Source organism: Mchenga conophoros, linkage group LG2 (genome assembly GCF_057382185.1).
Source record: "Mchenga conophoros isolate Kocher_MC1m ecotype Shallow Benthic linkage group LG2, M_conophoros_male_GT1.1, whole genome shotgun sequence".
Lineage (NCBI taxonomy): Eukaryota > Metazoa > Chordata > Actinopteri > Cichliformes > Cichlidae > Mchenga > Mchenga conophoros.
In genome coordinates, this window is record NC_140527.1 from 32,352,336 (window position 1) to 32,373,189 (window position 20,854).

The 20,854-nt window shown below is 39.7% G+C and overlaps 1 protein-coding gene across 1 annotated transcript; it reads left to right on the forward strand.

Moving 5' to 3' along the window:
- The first annotated feature begins 5,873 nt into the window (after positions 1-5,873).
- rtn4rl2b (reticulon 4 receptor-like 2b) lies at positions 5,874-11,756 on the forward strand. Its single transcript, XM_085295814.1, has 4 exons — positions 5,874-6,019; positions 7,250-7,476; positions 7,587-7,820; positions 9,486-11,756. The coding sequence occupies exons 1-4, from the start codon at positions 5,971-5,973 to the stop codon at positions 10,329-10,331; spliced, it is 1,356 nt and encodes a 451-aa protein (XP_085151940.1). The 5' UTR covers positions 5,874-5,970; the 3' UTR covers positions 10,332-11,756.
- Positions 11,757-20,854: the final 9,098 nt, after the last annotated feature.

Below are 20,854 nucleotides of genomic sequence, written 5' to 3' on the forward strand. Positions count from 1 at the left end.
AGGCCTCACATTGTCAGCCTTTATCTGCTGTCTCCCATCTGCTATGGCAGCTAATAGGAAAACAGTTTATGCCTGAAACTGAATGAATAAGTGTCTCATCAGGCTCCATCATCTACTCTGAGCTTAGAGTTGCAGCACTAAACAAACTGTTCAAGGCTGTGAGGTCCCTGGTCTCTTAATGGGACATCAGACATGGCCAAAAAATGATGGATGCCTCTGTTTATATACTCTTTATGGATGGAAAGTACATTTATTTAAGTGCTGTACTAAAAGTATTGAGGCTCTTGTGGCCAGGGGCGGATCTACAGGGATAGCATGGGGTGGCAAGTGCCATCATATAATGATCTCATGCCACCCTAGTTTTGCTTATCACAATGCTGTTTACTAAAAATAAGCTAGCATTAACACTTTGAGCCTGGCTACAATTAACACTGAATATAAATTCTAAAAGTGAATATACTGAATGACTGATGTAGGATGACATAGGAACAAGCTGCAGCCAGGCTGAGTCTTTTATTTTGTTTTTTAATTTTATTGATAGACCACTAATATATATATATGATTAAAAAATCTATATACATGAAGATCTTTTTTGAATACTGTTGACTTGTTTAGTGCAGGAAGAAACAATAAAAAGGGCATTTTCAGTTGTTTTGTTTTGTGTGCCAGTGAGGGTACCAGTGAATGTCACAGTACCTGCCAAAAAGCCACCAAAGGCAACGTAAACACTGTCTCGAGGTGGAAACCAGGAGGAGTGATACACCTCCTGTTGTTTAGGCCTCTGGTGTGCACCTCTGTCTTGTAGTGGACAAACTAATTTTGTGTGTCATGTGTGGCATCTTATTGTGACAGACGATTGTTCTCTAATTTTAGTTTTACCTTGTGACTTACCTTGTTTCCTTTTTTACTTTCTCACACTCGTTGACTCTGGAGTTTGTCCCTTAATTGAACTCACTTGGAACACATTATATAAGGACTGCACTCACGTTCAGCTCACTCTTTTCACTCCCAGGGGCAGCAGCTGAGGTGTGTTTGGTTTGTTCTTCTGAGTTTAAACCTTAAGTGAGTGACTTGACCGTGGTGCAGGAGGTTGGGAAGCGCATCTGTAACTGGAAGGTTGCCGGTTTGATCCCTGGGCTCTCTTTCCTGGTTGTTGCGTCCTTGGGCAAGACACTTTACCCTACCGCCTACTGGTGTTAGCCAGAGGGGCCGATGGCGCGATATGGCAGCCTCACTTCTGTCAGTCTGCCCCAGAGCAGCTTTGGGTACAACTGTAGTGTATGAATGTGAGAGTAAATGAATAATGGAATTGCGCTTTGGGTGCCTTGAAAAGCGCTATATAAATCCAATCCATTATTATTATATTTTGACACACCAGTCCAATCTGACATTCCATTTGGTGCTCAATTGATCTGTCAAATGTATAAATACATGCGACTGTGAGATTTGTATAGAATATTTGTATATGCCACTTAGTTCAGAGGGTCAATGTGAGATTAGAAATTCTATCAAAAATGAAATTATTCAAAAATTGTCTGAAATTCAGCCAGTTCCATTGATTTTAATTATAATGATCAACACATTTGGTAAAATGATGACCTCAGAAAAAGAGATTCAACAATGAAGCAAGTAACAAACTACAATATTAACAAGTTGGACAAAAGTAAGCAAACCCATATGGGGCATAAATTATTTTTACCACATATGTTGATGACGACAGCACAGTTTTCACAGAAAAAGGAGATCCGAGCCTCACTTTCCCCTCATAGGTTGTCCTGTCTCTCTTGTGATGTCACTGACAGCAGATGTCCTTAATATGGTCATATCAGGCGTACAGCGCTGGCAGTGAGCACAACAGCCCCACCCACCTGCTGTTCAAATCTTTTGTTTGTGAGAGGCATTCAGTCTACAGAAAGATTGGCTTACAGGAAGAGGAGCTTAAAAAGACTTGTTTCAAGACAGTTGTTGAATTGAAGAGCTTCAAAAAGACTGAGCATGAGATCATTTAGTTTTGTTATGAGGTTTAAATCATGCTTACTGCCATCCAAGGATAAAAATGTTGAGATAGAAATGAGTATAATGGTTCTATTTAATGTATATTTAATCTGAAGTTGCTGATCACTTGAATTGTATGCGTTTTCATTACATGCATTATATATTGTGCAGAATATGTATTTCCATGAACAGTATGCCTCTGTACAAAACTACAAAGGCATTTAAATCAAACACTCGAGGTGTGATTTGAAAGTGTTTGACTTCAATTTTTAGTAGGTCGCAACTAGGAACAAGCAAAGGCTCAACTAATCTCAGTGACCCCAACAAAAAAAAAAACCACACCCCAGTTTCAGTTTGCCACTAAGAATCATTTCTTGTTAGAAACTCTTGTTCCTTTTCCTGCAAAAAAGGAACAAAAAGATGGAAGGAGTCTGGGTCCAGCCACACCATGGGCCAAAGGATTTTGTCTCCCAAAATGAATGATGAACAAAAACTAAACTATCAAATAAAACTGCAAAAGATAAACAAAAACCAAGAGATATCAGTGCAAGTGAGGGAGGCAATCATTACAAACCTGCCAGAGACAGGAGTGGTCTACTCAACAATCTTGTTCAATAAATAAAGACAAGATCACTCGCTGGTCATCTCACTAAGATCCAAAGTTCTGAAAGGCCACAGAAGAGAACTAAAGTGCAGATGCACAAATGTATTTCCTTGCTTGAAAAAAATCAACTTCACAACATAGAGAGCAGTCTAGTAGAAGAAGGTGTATCATTATCAGAGTCTGCAATGAAGAGACTCCCACATGAATGTAAATACAGGTGGTCTACAAAAAGGTGCAAACCACTGGTTACACTCAAGAATAAGAGGGCCAGACTGGACTTGGCTAACAAATATCTCAAAAAGTGACTGCTGGTACATGTAGCAGGATGAATTGTGACGTATAAAGGGATGTACTCAGATTCAGCCAGTTGATGTAGAATTGATCTGACAGAGCTTTAGAGTGCAAAAGCATGTCTGAGTGCATATTACAAAAGCATTCCAAGAGCTTCTCAAGGTGAAGAAAGGTGATAGTTTTTGATAACCAAGTTATTCACCTGATCTCCTACAGAAGAGGCCTATTGCGTGCCACAGTTTGTGTCTGTCTTGTTTTAAACATAATCATTGTGGCCTAAACCTCATGCTTTTGGAACTAAAAGAGTGAGGGTGAGAAGTTATCACCTAACAGCTTTGTGAAGCTGAATGAAAACAAATTCCTTAAGATTTTCTGCAAAGGCTTAAACAGAGGTTTTTAAACCAGAGTAATAAAAGTAAAAGTAATTACTTATGTTTGTATGAGATGAAGTCATGATTTTGGCCTGTTCCATGTCCACATACTTTTAGTCCTAAAGAGGGCCACTTTCCACTTCAGTTATCAGTGACTAAAGCACACGTTACACAACTACACTTTAGATTTCTCTTATTTTGCATCTCCCAGTTTTGCAGTGAATTTGGTTTCAGATACATCACGTTAATTACACAACTAAACATGAACTTTACACGCTGAAACTTCTCCACTGACACTGAAACAAAATATCAAATGATTCATTGTCTTGTTAGCTAAGTCTTGTCAGACCTTTTCTGTCCCAAAAGACACCCACATTTTGTCTGATTCATACATTTCTTTCAAGTTCACAGTGCATTAAAAGGCAGAGATTTGAAAACGATTCTTGGACTAGCTGTGCTGACCAATTCAAATGACTTTTTGCAATACCTCACAGGGTTTAGGTCCTCAGATGCCTTTAATGATAAGCTTAACCTCCCCCATACCAAGAGGTCAAGAAATACAAGGAGCCTGACGTAAATGAGACAAACTTTGAGAGAGCGAAGCCATGAAAGCAAAGTTTCTGGAGTTTTCTCCTTGAATTTCCACCCTGTGGGCAGAGATCCGCACTCAGTCCTCACACAAGGTCTTCAGCTGTGTGTGTATGTTTGTATGTGTGAGTGGGGGTTATGGACAGAGTCACCAACACTTTTTTTAGGATCAGGACAGATCCTTTGAACATGCTGTGTTTACACCAGTTCAAATGCCAGCGTTCCAGTGATTCACTTTGACACAGCAGGCAAGTGAGAGAATGTATCTGGGAATGGAGATAGATGTGTGCCTGTGTGTATGTCCTTGCATACGTTTATCCACTTTAATATTTTGTTCTGATTAGATGGGCCATAGCTTTGGCATCTCACACACACATACTCAGGTAAGTCTCAGGTAAGCGCCGATGTAAACACACACACACAAGAATGAATCATAAATTGTCTCAGTCTGCATGGATACTAGATCATTATTGTAGAAGGGGCACCAAGAGCCGCCCACATGCAGGTGGGCAGACACACACTTGAAGGTGGACACTTGTTGGTGAGCTGGCTGCCTCCCCCACTCACCCTGAGGCCAAGAATACCCTGTGTGCATTACATGTGCACACACACACGCGACCTTATCTATTCCACAGACCCCCGCTGAGGCCACTAATGCCTCCTTGTTGAATTGCCTCCCCCAATCACTATACCGACGCCAAGAAATCGTGTGACTCCAGACGGTTTTTATTGCCTGCGCTTCGCTCACAGCTTGGAGTTACAAATGACCTTCAAGGAGCAGGTTTTGGTGAGCGTGTGTTCACTGGGGAACAGATGATGCGCATCATGCTGGACCTGGGCTTGACCCGTGCCACGAAGGAAGGACTCACTTGTGAGTAAACTCTGCCCACCCCTGCCCTGACACAGTTAATTTCACATGGAAAAAAACAAAACAAAGCTCCATGTCCCCTGTCATCCATCCCACGTCCCGCCCGTGCGCGCTGCTTCGCGCCTTTTCTAGCAAATCATTTGTTCTGCAGCCAAATTGGCTCAAGGATGCGACTTATGGGACCTATTCAGTCAAATGGGTACTCTGTGTCCCTGTGTCATTGTTAACTTACTGGTAGTCATCCCATCATCTTTATTCACATCCACAGCGCAAAGAAAATCCACATTTCATCAGTCCACTGGAGGATTAATAATGCATTGCTTTGGTAAATGTGACATTTGCAAAGAGGATTGGTGTGAATAAATGCAGCCTGATGTGCTGGTGTTGTACTACTACGATATGTCAGTGGTGTTATCTCTCCCTTTCACACACACTAATATAACCAGGTCATATGCTGTGGTAGATGATTTCGCTCCACCGCTGGGTTTCCCTTTCATGTTCATCTGTTATTCTGAACTGTAGGCGTCTATCGGCTTCTTTCTAGCCTGGCCTACACCGAAGAAGAGAAACGATAACTTGACTTTAAGGCCAGATGAGTTTTCCCACCTCCACCTCCCCAGAGTACATGTGCCACGAGGCTACACACAAATTCGTTTAATGTGCAGTAGTCATGCAGCAATAATTCTTACTTTTTTCCCAGTTATTAGTTTTTTGTCACCTCCATCCACCTCCAATCCTCCCACACTGCGAGTTGTCTTAAACGATGAACAAAGAAATTATTGCAATAGTTAAACTAAATACTGGATATTTGTATTAAACGTTGGGGAATGGTTAGAATATTTAATACATGCTCAGAAAGAAAATGTAACGAATTATAAAAACAAATTATAAAATTTCTAGTTTATGTTGTGTTTCATTATCACAGCATAATAAATGATTAATGTTGAATTATATTATTTTTCTTTTGACAGCCAGTGGAGGTCTGCCGCCAAGATGACAGTGGCAAGCTTTGCCATTGCCTTTCTAGTCGCTTCCTCCGGTAACTCCTCCTCCCAGGCTGACGTAGAGGATCCTCCGCTACCCACGGCAGTGGGCGAAGACCGGCCACGGGGATAAAAAGCTCCTCGGGACTCCGGTACGTCACTGCCTGAAGCAGCAGTGACTCGGTCACCAGAGCTGAATCTCAGCAGAGATAGCATCAAGCAGGCACTTCCACGCCGTGCAGGCTAACTCGCTTTCGGCTTTGGTTCGAGATGGAAACTCGTCGCACCGTGAGGGGCTCCAGCGCCCGCAACTACAAGGGTAAGTTCCTCACCATTTTGCATCTGCAGATTCTACAGGTGCATTCATGTGCTTATAGCTGACACCTTTTTACTTACCTTTGAACACGTTTCAGTTTTTTTAGTGTTTTCAGGGAATATTGTCGTGTCATTTTGGGTTTAAGCAGCCTTTGTTAGACAGAAAAACAAAGTGTAGACTTCGATTTACGCGCAGTCAGTCTGACTGTTTTCTAATCATTTTACTGTGAATATAAACTGTATATGTCAGCTACATATTATGAGAGTTAAAGAAACGTGTCAGGGATGCTCACTCTGGGGTACAGATTTTGTGATCTGCTTAAAAAGTTACTTGGTCAAAGCTTTTTCCTCTGCTCTCCATACTGTTTTACGCATGGAGAGATAAAAGCATGAGTTTTGCGCGCACAATTTGTTACATTAACGTTAGTGTAAATATGAAAGACATATGCCCTATTTGACTCCAGAGCTCTGGTTCCAGCTGTCTCTCAGCGTCCAGCGCGGCTAATAGTCCAACTTGTTAAGAGGTCAGGGGTGAGACGCTGGAAAATCTTGCGCACAATAGATGAAAAGGAACCTCGTTAATATTTAACGCATGTACTTTTCCCGCCTTGCCCACTTTTTTGTGCACCGTAATCTGAGCGATGCCAAGAAGCTGCTAAATTAATCATAAGAACCGAAACTGATCCGGGTTTGGTTACTAGTTTTACGCGTGCCCTCCGCGTAGACAACCTTTCAGCGGAAACATCCTTTTGGTTGAAACAGCCTGAGAAGTAGAAAACGGGGTAAATGTAACAGGGAGGCAATATGCTTCTCGTTTCTGCCTCTTAAATATATTTTGATTCTTGATTTGTGGCTAATTTATAGTCTAAACTGCTGAAATCCACGGTTATGTAACCATGTCACAAAATCCACTGCTACTTAGGTAAAGTGATAAGGTGGATATGAATGGGTGATTGATTTTTGTAATGTAAGCTGCTGAATTATATATGAAACCTAAGGTTCTGAATCCATCAACAGGTCACGGGTAAGAGCACAGCGATGTTAAAAGGAATCACTAACAACAAAACAAAAGTTTTGACAGACAGACAAAAAGAAAAAGAAATGGTACCTAAAGCTGAATCCAATCTCTTTTTCTTTGCCAGTCACTCTTTCTCACACACAATGTGCACGTTTTTCCAAGCTGCTACTCCTGCAGCTTTCTCATGCTAACATTGCCTTTTTCTTCTCTTTCCAGGTGGACTAACCCTATGGCTGATTCTGTGGCTGGTGGTAGTGAAGCCGGGTGGGGTCACAGCATGCCCCAAGCTGTGTGTGTGTTACCCTACGCCCATGACGGTCAGCTGCCAGTCCCAGAACCTCACCATAGTGCCGGCCGGTGTGCCCTACAACTCACAACGTGTTTTCCTCCAGAACAACCGCATCACAGAGCTTCGCGCAGACTCTTTTGGCTTTGAGACACAAGTGAGCAGAGTGACAACACTATTTATAGAAATTATGTGCAGAAATGTATTTTTCCTCTCTCATGCCATTATTCTTATTTTTCTTTGCTGTCCTGTTGAATTCCTCTGCAGGTGCTTTGGCTATATGGCAACAACATCACATGGATTGAGGCCGGAGCCTTTAGTAACCTCAGGGTACTGGAAGAGCTGGATCTGGGTGACAACCCTTCACTGCGCCACTTGGAAGGTGGAGCCTTCAGGGGCTTGGAGAAGCTGCAGAGCCTGCATATGCATCGTTGCAAGCTGGCCACTCTCCCCCATGATCTCTTCCACAAGCTGTACAGCCTGCAATTTCTCTATCTGCAGGTAAAGACAACATTCACACACACACACCTAAAAGATGACCAGTACGTTCACAGTAAGATGTTGGATAGTAATACATGGGTATGATCAAGGGTATGCAAAATTACTACGTTTAGTTGTGTTGTAGAATTGATTTAAAGCTTGCACAGGCTGCACACCCACACGCACGTTGATGCTTTCATATTGCACGTGTTGAAGCGTGAGTTGCACACACCACAGGCATTTATATGCAAACAAAAATAAGTTGTAAAAATAAAAAGATGCAGAAATGTATATCTACAAAGAAAATTAGAACCATTGAGCAGTTAAAAAACACTGAAACTATCGTATAAGGATAGATTTACAATATGACAATAGATTTATTTAATTACTATAAACTCAATGCAGATAATGATCAATGTAAGCTAAGTGGGTAGTTGACAGATCTTCTAATAATATAAATTGTAAAAGAAAAAACAAAACACATGTCCACACATTTACTTTCAGCAAGTGTATCTACAAGTCAGAGGAAGTAATATCAATCCAAACTTAAAATACACATATAGATGGCAAGGATGGTGATACAATCACCACTTGTAGAAGGCAGGAAAATTACTACAACACTTCATATTCATCCTTAAGTTAATTTTATTTAAAATAAGTGAAAAAGAAAACCTAAAGTCATCTTTTTAAATCACTTCAAAACCAGTACAATAGATCCAAATAGTTTGTTTTTTTTTTAAAGTAGAGATATAATATAACAGGCAGTGATTTGATTTTAATGCATTGAAAATTAGCTTGCAGAGATGCCATGTGCATTATTTTTTTGGTTGCTGTCAGCTTTTGGCAGCTAACAGTGAGATCTCATCTGTTCCTGAATTTAAACTCTCTTCCAATCAGACAATAACTGCCTGCCAAGAAGCCTTCTGAGGGAATTAAAGAGAACACATCCCACATTCAGTGTGACTCAGACAATGCAGGTCACTTCTCAGTGTTATAAAGCTACTTTCAAACAGATCACTTCTCACGTGTGCATAAATTATAACTGCAATCAGAGGGAGGTGAGATATTCTTTTATTTATTTATTTTTACTGCTCATATTGATCGCTGACTCAAAGAGAAATGTTGGATGTTCAGTAATTCGTTAAAGGCAGCTTTTGTGTCACACATTGTGTGAGCTTCCAATCATTTCTAGATTTCAGGATTCAAAATCAGCTTTGACCTTTTGTTGTAAGACTTGAATCTGTTGTATGCAGTCTTTAACAAAAACCACCATACCCAGCTTCTTTAGTCTTTCTCATAGACTGTATACTAAAGATAGATGTAAACATTATGATGTTAATCATTAGTTTCAAGTTTTTTAAGACAGCAACTTGCAGTCACGAAGTAGCCTTTTTATATACAATCCATCATCATTTATTTTAGTCTTAGTGGGATTATAATTTGTAATGTGAACATCATGGTTTGCATGGTAAGACATTAAACTAGTGACTGAAACCACAAACTCATCACAAAAGTGTCTAATGAGCTGAGAATTAAACCAGCAGTCGCCCCCTTCTGACAACTAAACAGATTGCAAGCTTAAGTCACTTCTGCATTGGAGACTATGTGTATCTTTTATATGCAGTCTATAGTTTTACTTTTCACTTTTTTCCCAGCACTAAATGTTGCATTTTGACTTTGCTGCAGGAAAATCAACTCCATTTTCTGCATGATGACCTTTTCTCTGATCTGGTCAACCTCACCCATCTGTTCCTGCATGGGAACCGAATCCGTACCCTCACTGAAAATGTGTTCAGGGGTCTGGTCAACTTGGACCGTCTCCTTCTGCATGACAATCGCATCAGGCAGGTCAACCGCAAGGCCTTTCGTGACCTTGGCCGTCTTACCATCCTCTACCTGTTCAACAACTCCCTGGCTGAGCTACCAGGACAGACCATGAAAGATGTCCAAGACATCCAGTTCCTCCGCCTCAATGGTAACCCCTGGTCCTGTGGCTGTGAGGCACGTCCCCTTTGGGAGTGGTTCCGCAAGGCCCGCATCTCCTCATCTGACCTTGTGTGCACTTCCCCATCTACACGTCGTGGTCAGGACCTCCGATTCCTCCGAGAAATGGATTTCGCTCTCTGCCCTCTTCCTGACCCCGGCTCTCTGGCTGGATCCACCACAACCACCTTCAGTACCAAGACCCGCTGGTGGTTCTCCAAGAACAAACCCGAATCCAAATCAAAGTCCTTGTACCAGAAGAGCTCAGAAACAGTGAAGTCATTCCCTTTCCCTGCGGTCAAGCCTCAGTTCCCCTCCAAGTATGAACTGTCAGCTGATGAGGCAGCCCTCCCCAAACTCGACCAAGAAGAATACTGGACCAACTATGGCAATGAAGATTCCTCTGTCCGCTGTGTTGAGCTGGACTGTGCTCCAAGCTATGACGACCAAGCCTTCCCCTCATTCTCCTCCCTAGCCATCACTCCACGCCCACTCCACCTCCTCACCCTCACCATACTCTTATTCTCCTTCCATTTCCTTTTCAGCTGAACTCCTTTCTCCTTTCTACCTGTTTCTTTCTCTGATTTCTCCCTCTCCTCTTTCTAATACTAACAAAAACCTGGATCTTGAGTCCTTTCAGTTGCCTCCTCAACATGCAAGGGGTGCTACACTGAAGCAGGAGACAGGCAAGGCAGCAGGGAGCTGCTTAAAAGTGCCAGGTCAGTTGAGCTGATGTAGAGCCAGACACAATTGATCGTGAAATACCTGATCTTTCATAGTACAGGCTTAGGATGACATCAGAGCTGAATGACAGTGACAACACAAAGGCAGAAAACTACGAAGTTAGCTGGTGGGGTCTCCAGATGTCTTTTTTTTTTTCTATCACAGCTGTAAACAGCGCAGGCGTTGTAAAACTATCCAGCTGTTTTCTATATTAACTAGTACTCACCATCCAATTATCACTAACATTATTAAAGGAAGATTATTTGGCATTACCAGAAGTAGGATAAAGATGTGGATTAACAAGAGAGATCTAGGAGGAGAGAAGTAAAGCAGTTTGAGGTGTTCACTTCAATGCAACCAGGAGTGACTAACCTCCCTCCTTCAGATTCAAAACCTTGTGTGATCCCAGAGATGCCAGCAAACCATCTGTACATACCACACACCATCACTGTACATATGCATCCAGCACACTGTATCTTAGACTAGATGGATTTGTACTTTGATCGTAGTAAACAGCTGTTTGTGAAGATAGAAGAGATGCTTAGACTGTAAAAGGATGGCAAGCAAATTAAATATGCACCTCTTGATTTCCACTATTATCACTTTGCCCTTTATAAATCTAAAAGTTTTCGATATCCCAGACATGGAGTTATAACTGATTTGTGTGTGGGTTTCAATTTTCTGTTGTGTGAGTGAAACTTAAGTGATGTAGATAAGAGAGTCTAGAAAAGTCTGGAAGAGACGGATCTTCATCTATCTTAGAAAAGTGAGTGCCTGTATGCATGTTGTGTGGAAGTCCAGAAGTCCTATTTTATTACACTTATACCTGATATTGTTTTTTATTATTTTACATGTCTGTATGTGCTTTTTTTCTAACCTGAAATCTGAAAAAAAAAAATCCTTCATACACACAAAAAATGACCAAGAACTGTATTTTAAAACTGCATGCAGCATTTACACTCTGAACCATCTCTTCTCTTTATAAGCTGAACCTTTCTAACCCCAGTATGTGTTTATGGAAAAGTGTATGTGTGTTGTTTACGACCAATGAAGCCTAACTGTGACATACAGTCCACGTCGGCCCCACATGTTAAATCTGAAACCAAACCTCGATGATGACTGTGAGTTTCAGAACAGAACATGAGACATACTGTGACATTCGTTAGAGTCTGTTTTTTTTGATGAAAAATTAAAAAACTGTTATGGAAGTGCTTTGCTTTATTAAAAAAATAAAGAAATAATTACACAGAAGTGAGTGGGAGTTTTCTTTGTTCTTGTCTTTGCTCTAATCTCACTCTAAGTGCTCTCTAAGGATGATGCAAAAGAACAAAAAAATCAATAATGAATTTACACGAACACTTAATCAGATGAAAGCAGAGAGCAGAAACCTGAGTAGCAAAGCATAAGACATACAGTTATATAATGCAACGAGTCTTTCAGCAAGTCTGAAATTGATAACCTATTGAATAAGGGCTTTGCATGGAATATTCCATCCAGTAAAATGAGGGACTCGTGCAAAAGTGAGGATATTTGTTTATAGAAGGGAGGGGATATTTATTATCTGTATAACTGTGTGTAGTAGACGCAGTGTGTGTGTTCAAAGTATCCAGCCTTGGCTATGTTAAGCCAGTCACTTTTCTCAACATGTGCAGAAGGCAGCTATATCAGGTCGCATTACATATACAGTGAGATGGATGAATAAGCTCTCGAGATGTGCGTGTGTGTGTGCGGGGGTTTGGAGGGAGGGGCTGAGGTATGATTCAGGGCAGAACGGGGAGCACACCAGGGATGAATATGTGATGTGTCCCGGAATCAGCACACCCCCTCAACAGATACTCTCACCATGCTAATGATAATGATGATGATGATGCACACACTCACGCATCTGTTTGCTAGTGCAAGGACACGTGCACGTACATAAACAGCAACATGTGCACACAAAAAGAAGTTTAGCTGAGTTGCCTCCAACTTCACACTTCGTGGTTGGCCTCCATGTAAATAATTATTCACAACTTTCACAGATTGCCTTGTTTTTATTTTAATATTAAAATATGTGATTGTTGCTTCTGGTTGTAGTTCAGATTCACTGAAAAGTGACAAAAATCAGTTTTTTAAGAATTGCATTTTACACAACAAATACTGTCTTTTTTTATAACAAAAAAGGTACCACAAAAAAAATACTGAATATCTGAAAAATCTGCACAAGTCAAGTTAGTCCTGTGATCCTCACACATAAAAATGTAAGCCAATAACTGACGTTTGATAACAAATAAATGAGTCATATGTTACAAATATGGTACAAATAATATAATATTAACATAAAACTATGCATCTTTCTAGAATGTGTTTATTGAGCCTAAAACAAACAAACTATGCTAGTTCCATCTTTCTGCTGGGAACACTGGATGTTTTCCACTTGTGAAGAATCTCTCTCATTGTTTCAAAATTGTTTAAAAGTAGCCTTAATACGTCTTTACTTTGTGATATTGACACCTGCTGACTCTAAAGGAAAACCATTTTATTATAATTGACTTTACCCACCAGGGACATAACCTATTCCCCGCGGTTCCCAGTGATCTGCGGGAATAGCTTCTCTGAACCTTAAAAGTACTGAGAAGTTTGTTTGAATCTTTTTCTCCACTAAATAAACAATTACTGACTACTTTACATGACACCTGGTGTTACCTGTCCTCCTTTCTCCACAGGTGTGCCAATGCTGGCTCATTTCCCATTGAGAACTTGCGCAAAAGCACGTACAAAAAAAGGAAGAATCTCCCCTTACTGGAATAAAAATTCTAAATATCAGCTGTGAAAAAGTTTGTTCTTGATCTGAAAGGAAGTTAGATGAGAACATTGACACTACTCCCAGATAGCTCTGTGAAATAGCTTAGCTCAAAGACTGAAAAGAGGGGGAAAGGTGTGTAATAATTTAAAAAGTTTGAGGAATAAAACCTGCACTTTTTAAGATCACTAGTAAGAACATCATATCTGGTATGTTTGATTCTTAGAAACACTGTATAAATGTGTGTTTACTGCTTTACAGAGCGATATATGTCAGAGTATTTTTTTGACTAGGCCCAGGCACTTCCTGGAGTCTACTTGTTGCCTGGCAACTGCTCAGAGGCGAAAACTCAGTAAAAACTCAATAAAAAATATCAACGAGCAATTTTCACATGCTTTTACATTTATTTAAAACAAATAATAGTATTAAATTATAGAGCTTCAGAGATGCTGGTAGGCGGATTTTGTTACTGGGTCATTCGTGGAAAAATCCTCAGAGTCAGCAAATTTGTTTCTTTACTAAAACTTTATAGATCAATGCGAAATTTTACTTCATACCATGAATATTTTCAAATAAATTTAGAGGCCTCCAAAGTGTTAATAGGTGAGTCAGACCTTTGGTTACTTTTCAATTAACATTTTTGTTTTCCCCAGACTTTTTAGCTAACAGAATCAAAACTTGTAGAAATTGCAAATGAACCTGTACTTTTAAGCACTTTTACTACACCCATCATTACAAACACTTTTTTCTATGTATTAGTCCCTTATCTAACATTCAGACACTCACTCACAGATATACATCAAGAAACTTCAACATGTAGATTTGAGGAGCCAGGGATTGTTGTTCTGATATATAGATGTCCCTGTCTTCCTACACCTCCACAGCCATAAACCTTGAAAAATATTGGACTTACTTCTATGTAGCTTAAGAGCCTGTAACTAGGAACATTTTATACTGTTTAGGTAAGATTCTACGTGGCTTCATAAATTAAAGTTGTTGTAAAATATTGTAAATAAAAAATAAATCATTTGAGATTTATTACAAGGTTGTTGTTTTTAATTCAATAACCTACTAATAGGCAGAGGTAGGGTTGGGTATCGTCACTGATTTCTAGAATCGATTCGATTCCGATTCACAAGGTCCTGAATTTATTCGATTCGATTCGAATCGGGGAAATTTTGCCTCAGACAGTCATAAATATTATAATTCTGATCACTTATCAGTACATTTCTATATTTTTATATCTATAAAAAGAAAGCTGACACTTGTGAGACTTTATCAAAGGTGTAACCATCACAGCTGATTCCTTTGTGTCAAAGTAACTGAGGATAAAACACAGAAAAACACGAAGGCGGTTTGCTGGGTTTTTATAGCAGATGACCTTAAATACATTGTGCAGTCAAAAACGAAGTGAAGCAAAGCAAAGTTACAGAGGTTTGATTAGAGACACAGCTAAGCATTTTTGCAATTTTGCATAATTTTAAAAAGTTTAAATTTGTTCAGTATTGAACAGCAGAAATTAAGCTTTCTTGTCGGAAGTAAGTTAAAAAAAAACACAAACAAACAAACAAACAGTGGCCGACACCATAGACTGGTGGGTAATAAGTAGGAGTGGGTGACGAAGTTTATGTGAAAAAAGTAGTTTGGATCATCTTTGGCTGCTGGTTCAGTCAATATTGTTTGGAGAGAGATAAAAACCTGCAGCTTCAGAATCTAGTGCAAAAAGGAGGTAAACAAAAAGCGCCCGCTGACGCTTCAAAATCAGTGAGCTGTCGGCTTTCAGCGCCCACGGCGTGTCTGCGTCTGTGTACAGGCCGTCGGGTGAGAAAGGCTACATCTCACTGATTTGGATGCCTTGGGTCCGCGTTTTGTGTTTACGTCTTTGTGCAGAATCCGTGTACCTGCTCTCACTGACTGTTTTAGCTGTTTGGTGGTTGTAGAAATTTCGTGAGGTTTAACCTGAGATTCTGGCATTTCGGGCAAAATAAATTTATATTTAAAAATCGATTTAGGATTTTAATGAATCGATATCACGTTATCCAAGCCAGAATCGATTTTAATCGATAAATAGATAATCAAAACCCACCCCTAGGCAGAGGCAATGTGGATATTTCACCTTGTTTTGGTTTCTTGTTTGTTTTTTAGGTTAGTTAGCTAGCTAGCTAGTTAAGCTAAGCTAATTCATTGCCAATGTGACATGGAAGAAAAACAGGAAAAAGTTACAGTAAATATTTGTGTCTTCTATTTGTAAATGTCTGTGTAAGACTTAAATGCCTCTTAATATAATCAATTCATGTAATCATCATCTTTCATATTTAATCATGCAGCATATATTTATAAGAATTAAGTATGAGTGAAAAAAACATTATGTGGTATAAGAAAATACAAAAGGCCCTGTTTTAATGAGTTAGTGAGTTATATGTATTCACCGGTGCCTTTTTTCAGGTATGCCTTTTCAACTGCTTGTCTAATCAGTCAATCACATGACAGCAGTTCAGTGTATTAATGCATGTAGAGCTCACAAATCTGCAGCAACTATGTGATGCTGTCGTGCGAATATGCACCAGAATCTCTGATGAATGTTTTTAGCACCTTGTTGAATTTATGTCACAAAGAATTAAGGCCTTTCTGAAGTACCTAATAAAATCACTGGTGAATGTATGTCTCATTAAAATTTGCTGTTGAATACTGAACTGAGAAGTAATACTTTATACTTTTGAATGCAAGAAAGAGAGAAAATAAGGATTTTTTGTAAGTTTAAGGGGTTTTTTTTAAAACTCCATTTATAGAGTATTCATGTGTTTTCTTAATTACTTTCATTATTATAAGAAATGTCTCTGCTGTTATGTTCAAAGGAAATACATCTACAATATGTCTAGATGCAGTCAGTTACCAGGTCAGAAAGTATTTCACAGTATAACTGTGACAAAACTACTTTAAAGGCAGTTTTGAGCTTTGGTTATGTAAAAGGACTTTTTACTGTGTGTCACAGTTTCACGCTACTGTTAGAGGAGATGAGATAGCAGTATTAAATTACTCCCCTCAGCTTTTTCCTGCCACTGATAACCACCTGCAGAAAAACTTTCATCGTGACCAATGTAATTACCCTTCCCATATTCTCAAGTCCCAATTTCATGGCAGAACTGTGGGCGGTTGCCCTCCATGGCGGAAAGCAGCTGCCTGGGTGGTCATGGGACATATTTAGTGTTTTTCCGGTGCAGGAACCAAGCCATTAACAGCCAGAATTTCTCTGATCGTCAGACTTTGATGATGTGTGCCCACTCATTCTCCCCCAACTCTCTATCTAACTTCTGCTGCCTCTGCTTTTATTCCTCTCTTTTGTGTGTTTGCATCTTTTTAATTTGCTGTCACTCAGTCTTTGTCTGAAACCCATCGCTCCGGCACTTCTCTCTCCCTGACAGTATCCTCCACGTGGCTGTCTATGCTTGTCTTGAATAAGCCTGCGTGTTGGCCCGAATGAGTTGGCGTTTTAGTTTGCGTTTTGCCGTCGTGTTTGCTGACGTTCACCTTCACACGTGGTATTTGCAGAGGATGAACCGAGACTCACACCCTGACGTCAAAGGAGGCCGGAAGGAAATGAAATGTATGGGGGAAGAATTTCAGAAGGATGGAGCCGATTAATTTCCTCCCACTGCGTGCTGGATATTTACCCTGCAAACGAATTCAGTCGAATGGTTGAGAGTGCAGGGCTGCAGTCAACAGGAAAGCAAACCTATCACATCCATAATTGACAAACATCATTTGCAGTGCTGCTACACAGCAGTGCCAGCTTCTATTAACCAGCACGTGAAAACCTGAGCCTGCTGGACAGCAAAGCCTTCCTCCTGAACAGAAAAGCAAGACTGAATGAATAAATCATTTTAAGTGGAAACAACGAAAGAGAGAGAGGCTGCCTATGAGTTCACACACTGAACATCAATGTTCCTACTGCCTGTGGGAGTTTCACTAGACGAAGAGCTGCCAAGCAGGAGGGAGTCAACTGGGAAACCTCCCAAACAATTACTAAATATCAAAAAAGAAAGCTTTCGATGAATTTTGAATTAAATATGTCTTCTTTTAACTTTTGCAGTTCTTTGAACAGTTGTCCATGTATTCGGGTTCCTGAGTCAAGTACCCAGTTCCAAGCTTTGGGCTTTTTAAAATAATGTTTCCTGATTGTGTTTCTTTGCATTTGGTTCTTCCCTCTAATTCTGTTCTTGGTTTTAGTTCATATTGTATTCCTTGCTTGGCTTATTTTCCCCTATCTGGTCAAATCCCATCTCTGTGTTTCATCTTATATCACTTTGTCAAGTTTAACTGCCCTCACATTATCCCTGATTTATTCCTTCTGTGTCTCCCACTTATTTAACCCTCACCTCATTACCATGTGTGTAAACTGTTTACATCTTCCTCTGGTCCTTTGTCGCATCCTCGAACACTGCTGTGTGTTTCCTTGCTCCATGTTTCCTGAAGTTATGTGCTCCCTATCTATGTTACTGTACAAATAATATATTATTAACATAAAACTATGTTTCTAGAATATGTTTATTGGGGCTAAAACAAACAAACTATGCTTGTTCAGTCTTTTTTCTAAATTCTGCCTATAACTGATGCCTGTGGTGTCTCACATGTAACTATTGGGGGTTTTACAGTTTCTTTGGCTTTGGGGTGAGTTTGCTGGGACGTCCACTGCTGGATGTTTTCCACTTGTGAATAATCTCTCTCACTGTTTTAAAATTGTTTGAAAATAGCATTAATGTGTCTTTCCCCTCCGTGATTTACCCCAGATTTCTAATGTTTTGTATTCCTGACTCCAGTGCTTCCTTCAATTTGTATGTTTGAGATTTTGAAAAAGCTCCTGCATCAAAGCGGTTTTTGAGTTCACATTTTTCCCTCTCCTCCATACTGGGTCGAAAAGCTGCTGCACAGCACATGATTTTACTTTAAAAAAAAGAAACAAACAAAACAAAAATACTACATAAGGTATAAAATCCATACTTTACTATAAATTCTTTCCCTTATCAAGTTCTGGATCATGGGTGCAAGAGGAGGAGTGCACCGCAAACAGGCTGCCAGTCCCATTAACACCAACAGAGAGAATGCACGAACTCCAACACAGAAATTTGAACCCAAGACCTTTTTGTTGATAACCTATACTAGCTTCTTGTGGATGTAAAATGTAAAGCATTGATAATTTTTTGTTAGACCCTGACCCTAACCCTTCAGAACTTGAGCACGATTACCTCAGCCAAGGACGTAATAGTTCTGTCCTTAAAACACGACAGCTCCAAAAGTTTTGAACGAATTCTCATAAAATTTGTTGGGGTGTGGAATAGGGTCATGGAAAACATTCTATTAAAATTTGGTTTACATCCACCAAAGTTTTTAAAGACAACTTAATGAGTTAATGGTCAGAAATTGACAGAAAGCCTTATATTTTAGAAACTAAGGCTTCTGTATATAGCAGTTTATCAAAATATTTCTTACTGCCTTTTTATTGACAACATATATTCTAAATATCATGTTATTATGATTTTAAATAAAGTCAAACATTCATAAAATGTCTTTTATATTTAAAACTTTACTTGAAATTCTGCTGCCTTTGACTGTATTGGAAACATTCAGGTATTGCATACTGGTATATGGGTACTCCAAACGTCCAAATGTCATTTTATATTTGACCTCTGATCTCAGTTTTACATTTCGCATTTGTCGTTGTTTCAGGTTGACCCCAAAACGTGTTATATCTTTAAAGGGAGTATTACCTAGTTAGTTAGAAATATACTACACTATATTATTATAGAACAAGCTCAGGTTATTCGTGCCCAGTTATTTACAAATAAATATCTATTATCCATTATCGACTCCTACATAATGTTTGTGTAATCAAAGTAAACATCTCTCATGCTACTGTTGTCTGAGTTTCTTAGCTGAGGTCATAATTACACATTACCAGTATAGTTAAACGCACTCGAGTGTTACGGTAGCTAATCAGTAGGCTGCCCAACTATTATTAAGTATTATTTATTTTTGGAAAACAAACTTGTTTTCACTTTATGTATTTTTATGTATGTTGCTAAACATCAAAATAATTTTTTACTAAACAATGTAATGCATGCTACATATGTAGTATATCCACATAAAAAAAAAGGCGGTTTCATAAATAAATTTAATAACAGTCACCGCAGGCACATTTTGGGACCAGGCCTTATGTTTGGCACCCCTGCTCTTAGTTTTCATTAAACTTGAAACAAAGAAACTACAGAGAATTTTTGTCACAGTAAAGCCCTGTGTGCAAAGATAGAACTGATAAGTCATTTTCGTTTCTGACTGACTGTATCGATTTGTTGAATATCTTAGGTTCATCAAAGTTGTACTGTCTGCGTTTTGCAGTATAAAGAGACAGACACAGATTAGTTAAGTGCCATAATAGAGCTTTGACAGCTGAAGAGGTTAGAAGTCAGAACAATAAGATGCAGCCATAAATAAGAATTGGATTCATGAATGAAACGTCAACCTTCTGGCACTGCTCCTCTGCTTGTGTGTGCATGCACAGAAATATCCATGAACATGCATGAGAATTTATGCGATGAGGCTTGCTGCCCTGTGCGTCCGGCCTTGCGTCACTTAGAAGCAAAAAGAGGAGAGCGGGGTGACGACAGGGCACATCTGTCTGAAGATCTGTCCACTCTTCTGAACATTTACGCAGACAGCTAAAAATATACTGCGACAGGCTGCATAGAGAGCCTGCTGGGAGCCAAAGAAGCACTCGAGATTTGATGCCTGCTTCTTTTTTTCCCCTCTGCCTTTCTGATTCAGAAAGAGTGAAAGATGTCATCGTATGACAAAGACAACAAGAGTAAAACCCAAGAAGTGTGAGCCTTGAGTTTGTTGTAAGTAGGAGAACAAAAGCACAGTGATTAGATGAGCAGTTGTCGTGAGTCAATCACTCTGCCTCCCACTGGGAGCCTGTATAGCCCATTTTTTTTGGCACAGACGCAACTTGTGACGTCCTTTTGACAATTGCTTTATATGTGCCCAAAAATATGACTTCCAGAGCCACTGTGAGAGACACTGCTATTCCGGTAACACCATATTTGCTCCTGACTTTGGAGTAGGCAAACACATCCGTCTGGTGCTCTGCAGGGTTTTTCTCTCACTTTTCTTCTTGTTTGTTTTGGATGCCGTCTCTCAGCCATCCCGCACGAGTCCACATTTGGGAATCGTACAAAACTATTAGAGAATATGGGACACGAGCCCCTGGGACCCGCATTCATCTGTCTCCCTGTTTACAGAGGATAACAGGAAGCGCTTTCTCTGGAAGAGCCAGAAAAGCGGATTTAATAAAAAACTTTGCAGGTTTTAGCAGAACGGGATGACGCAAATACAAGTCCAAAAAGTTAATCAACTTGGGTCCCAACACTTTATCTACGGCTCAGACAGCTCAGTAGGCTGAGCCAGAGATCTGTAGCCATAGATTAGTTATTTAAATTTGTTCATTGCATGAAACAATTTAAAAGCTTTTATTTAATTAAAAAAAAAAAACAGCAAATCTGTTACATGTCTT

Excerpts from the sequence above, each read along its gene's own strand:
- rtn4rl2b (XM_085295814.1), top strand. The coding sequence starts at position 5,971 with ATGGAAACTCGTCGCACCGTGAGGGGCTCCAGCGCCCGCAACTACAAG. Across the intron at positions 7,477-7,586 it reads CTTTTGGCTTTGAGACACAA|GTGCTTTGGCTATATGGCAA; the intron begins GTGAGCAGAGTG and ends ATTCCTCTGCAG. Across the intron at positions 7,821-9,485 it reads TGCAATTTCTCTATCTGCAG|GAAAATCAACTCCATTTTCT; the intron begins GTAAAGACAACA and ends ACTTTGCTGCAG.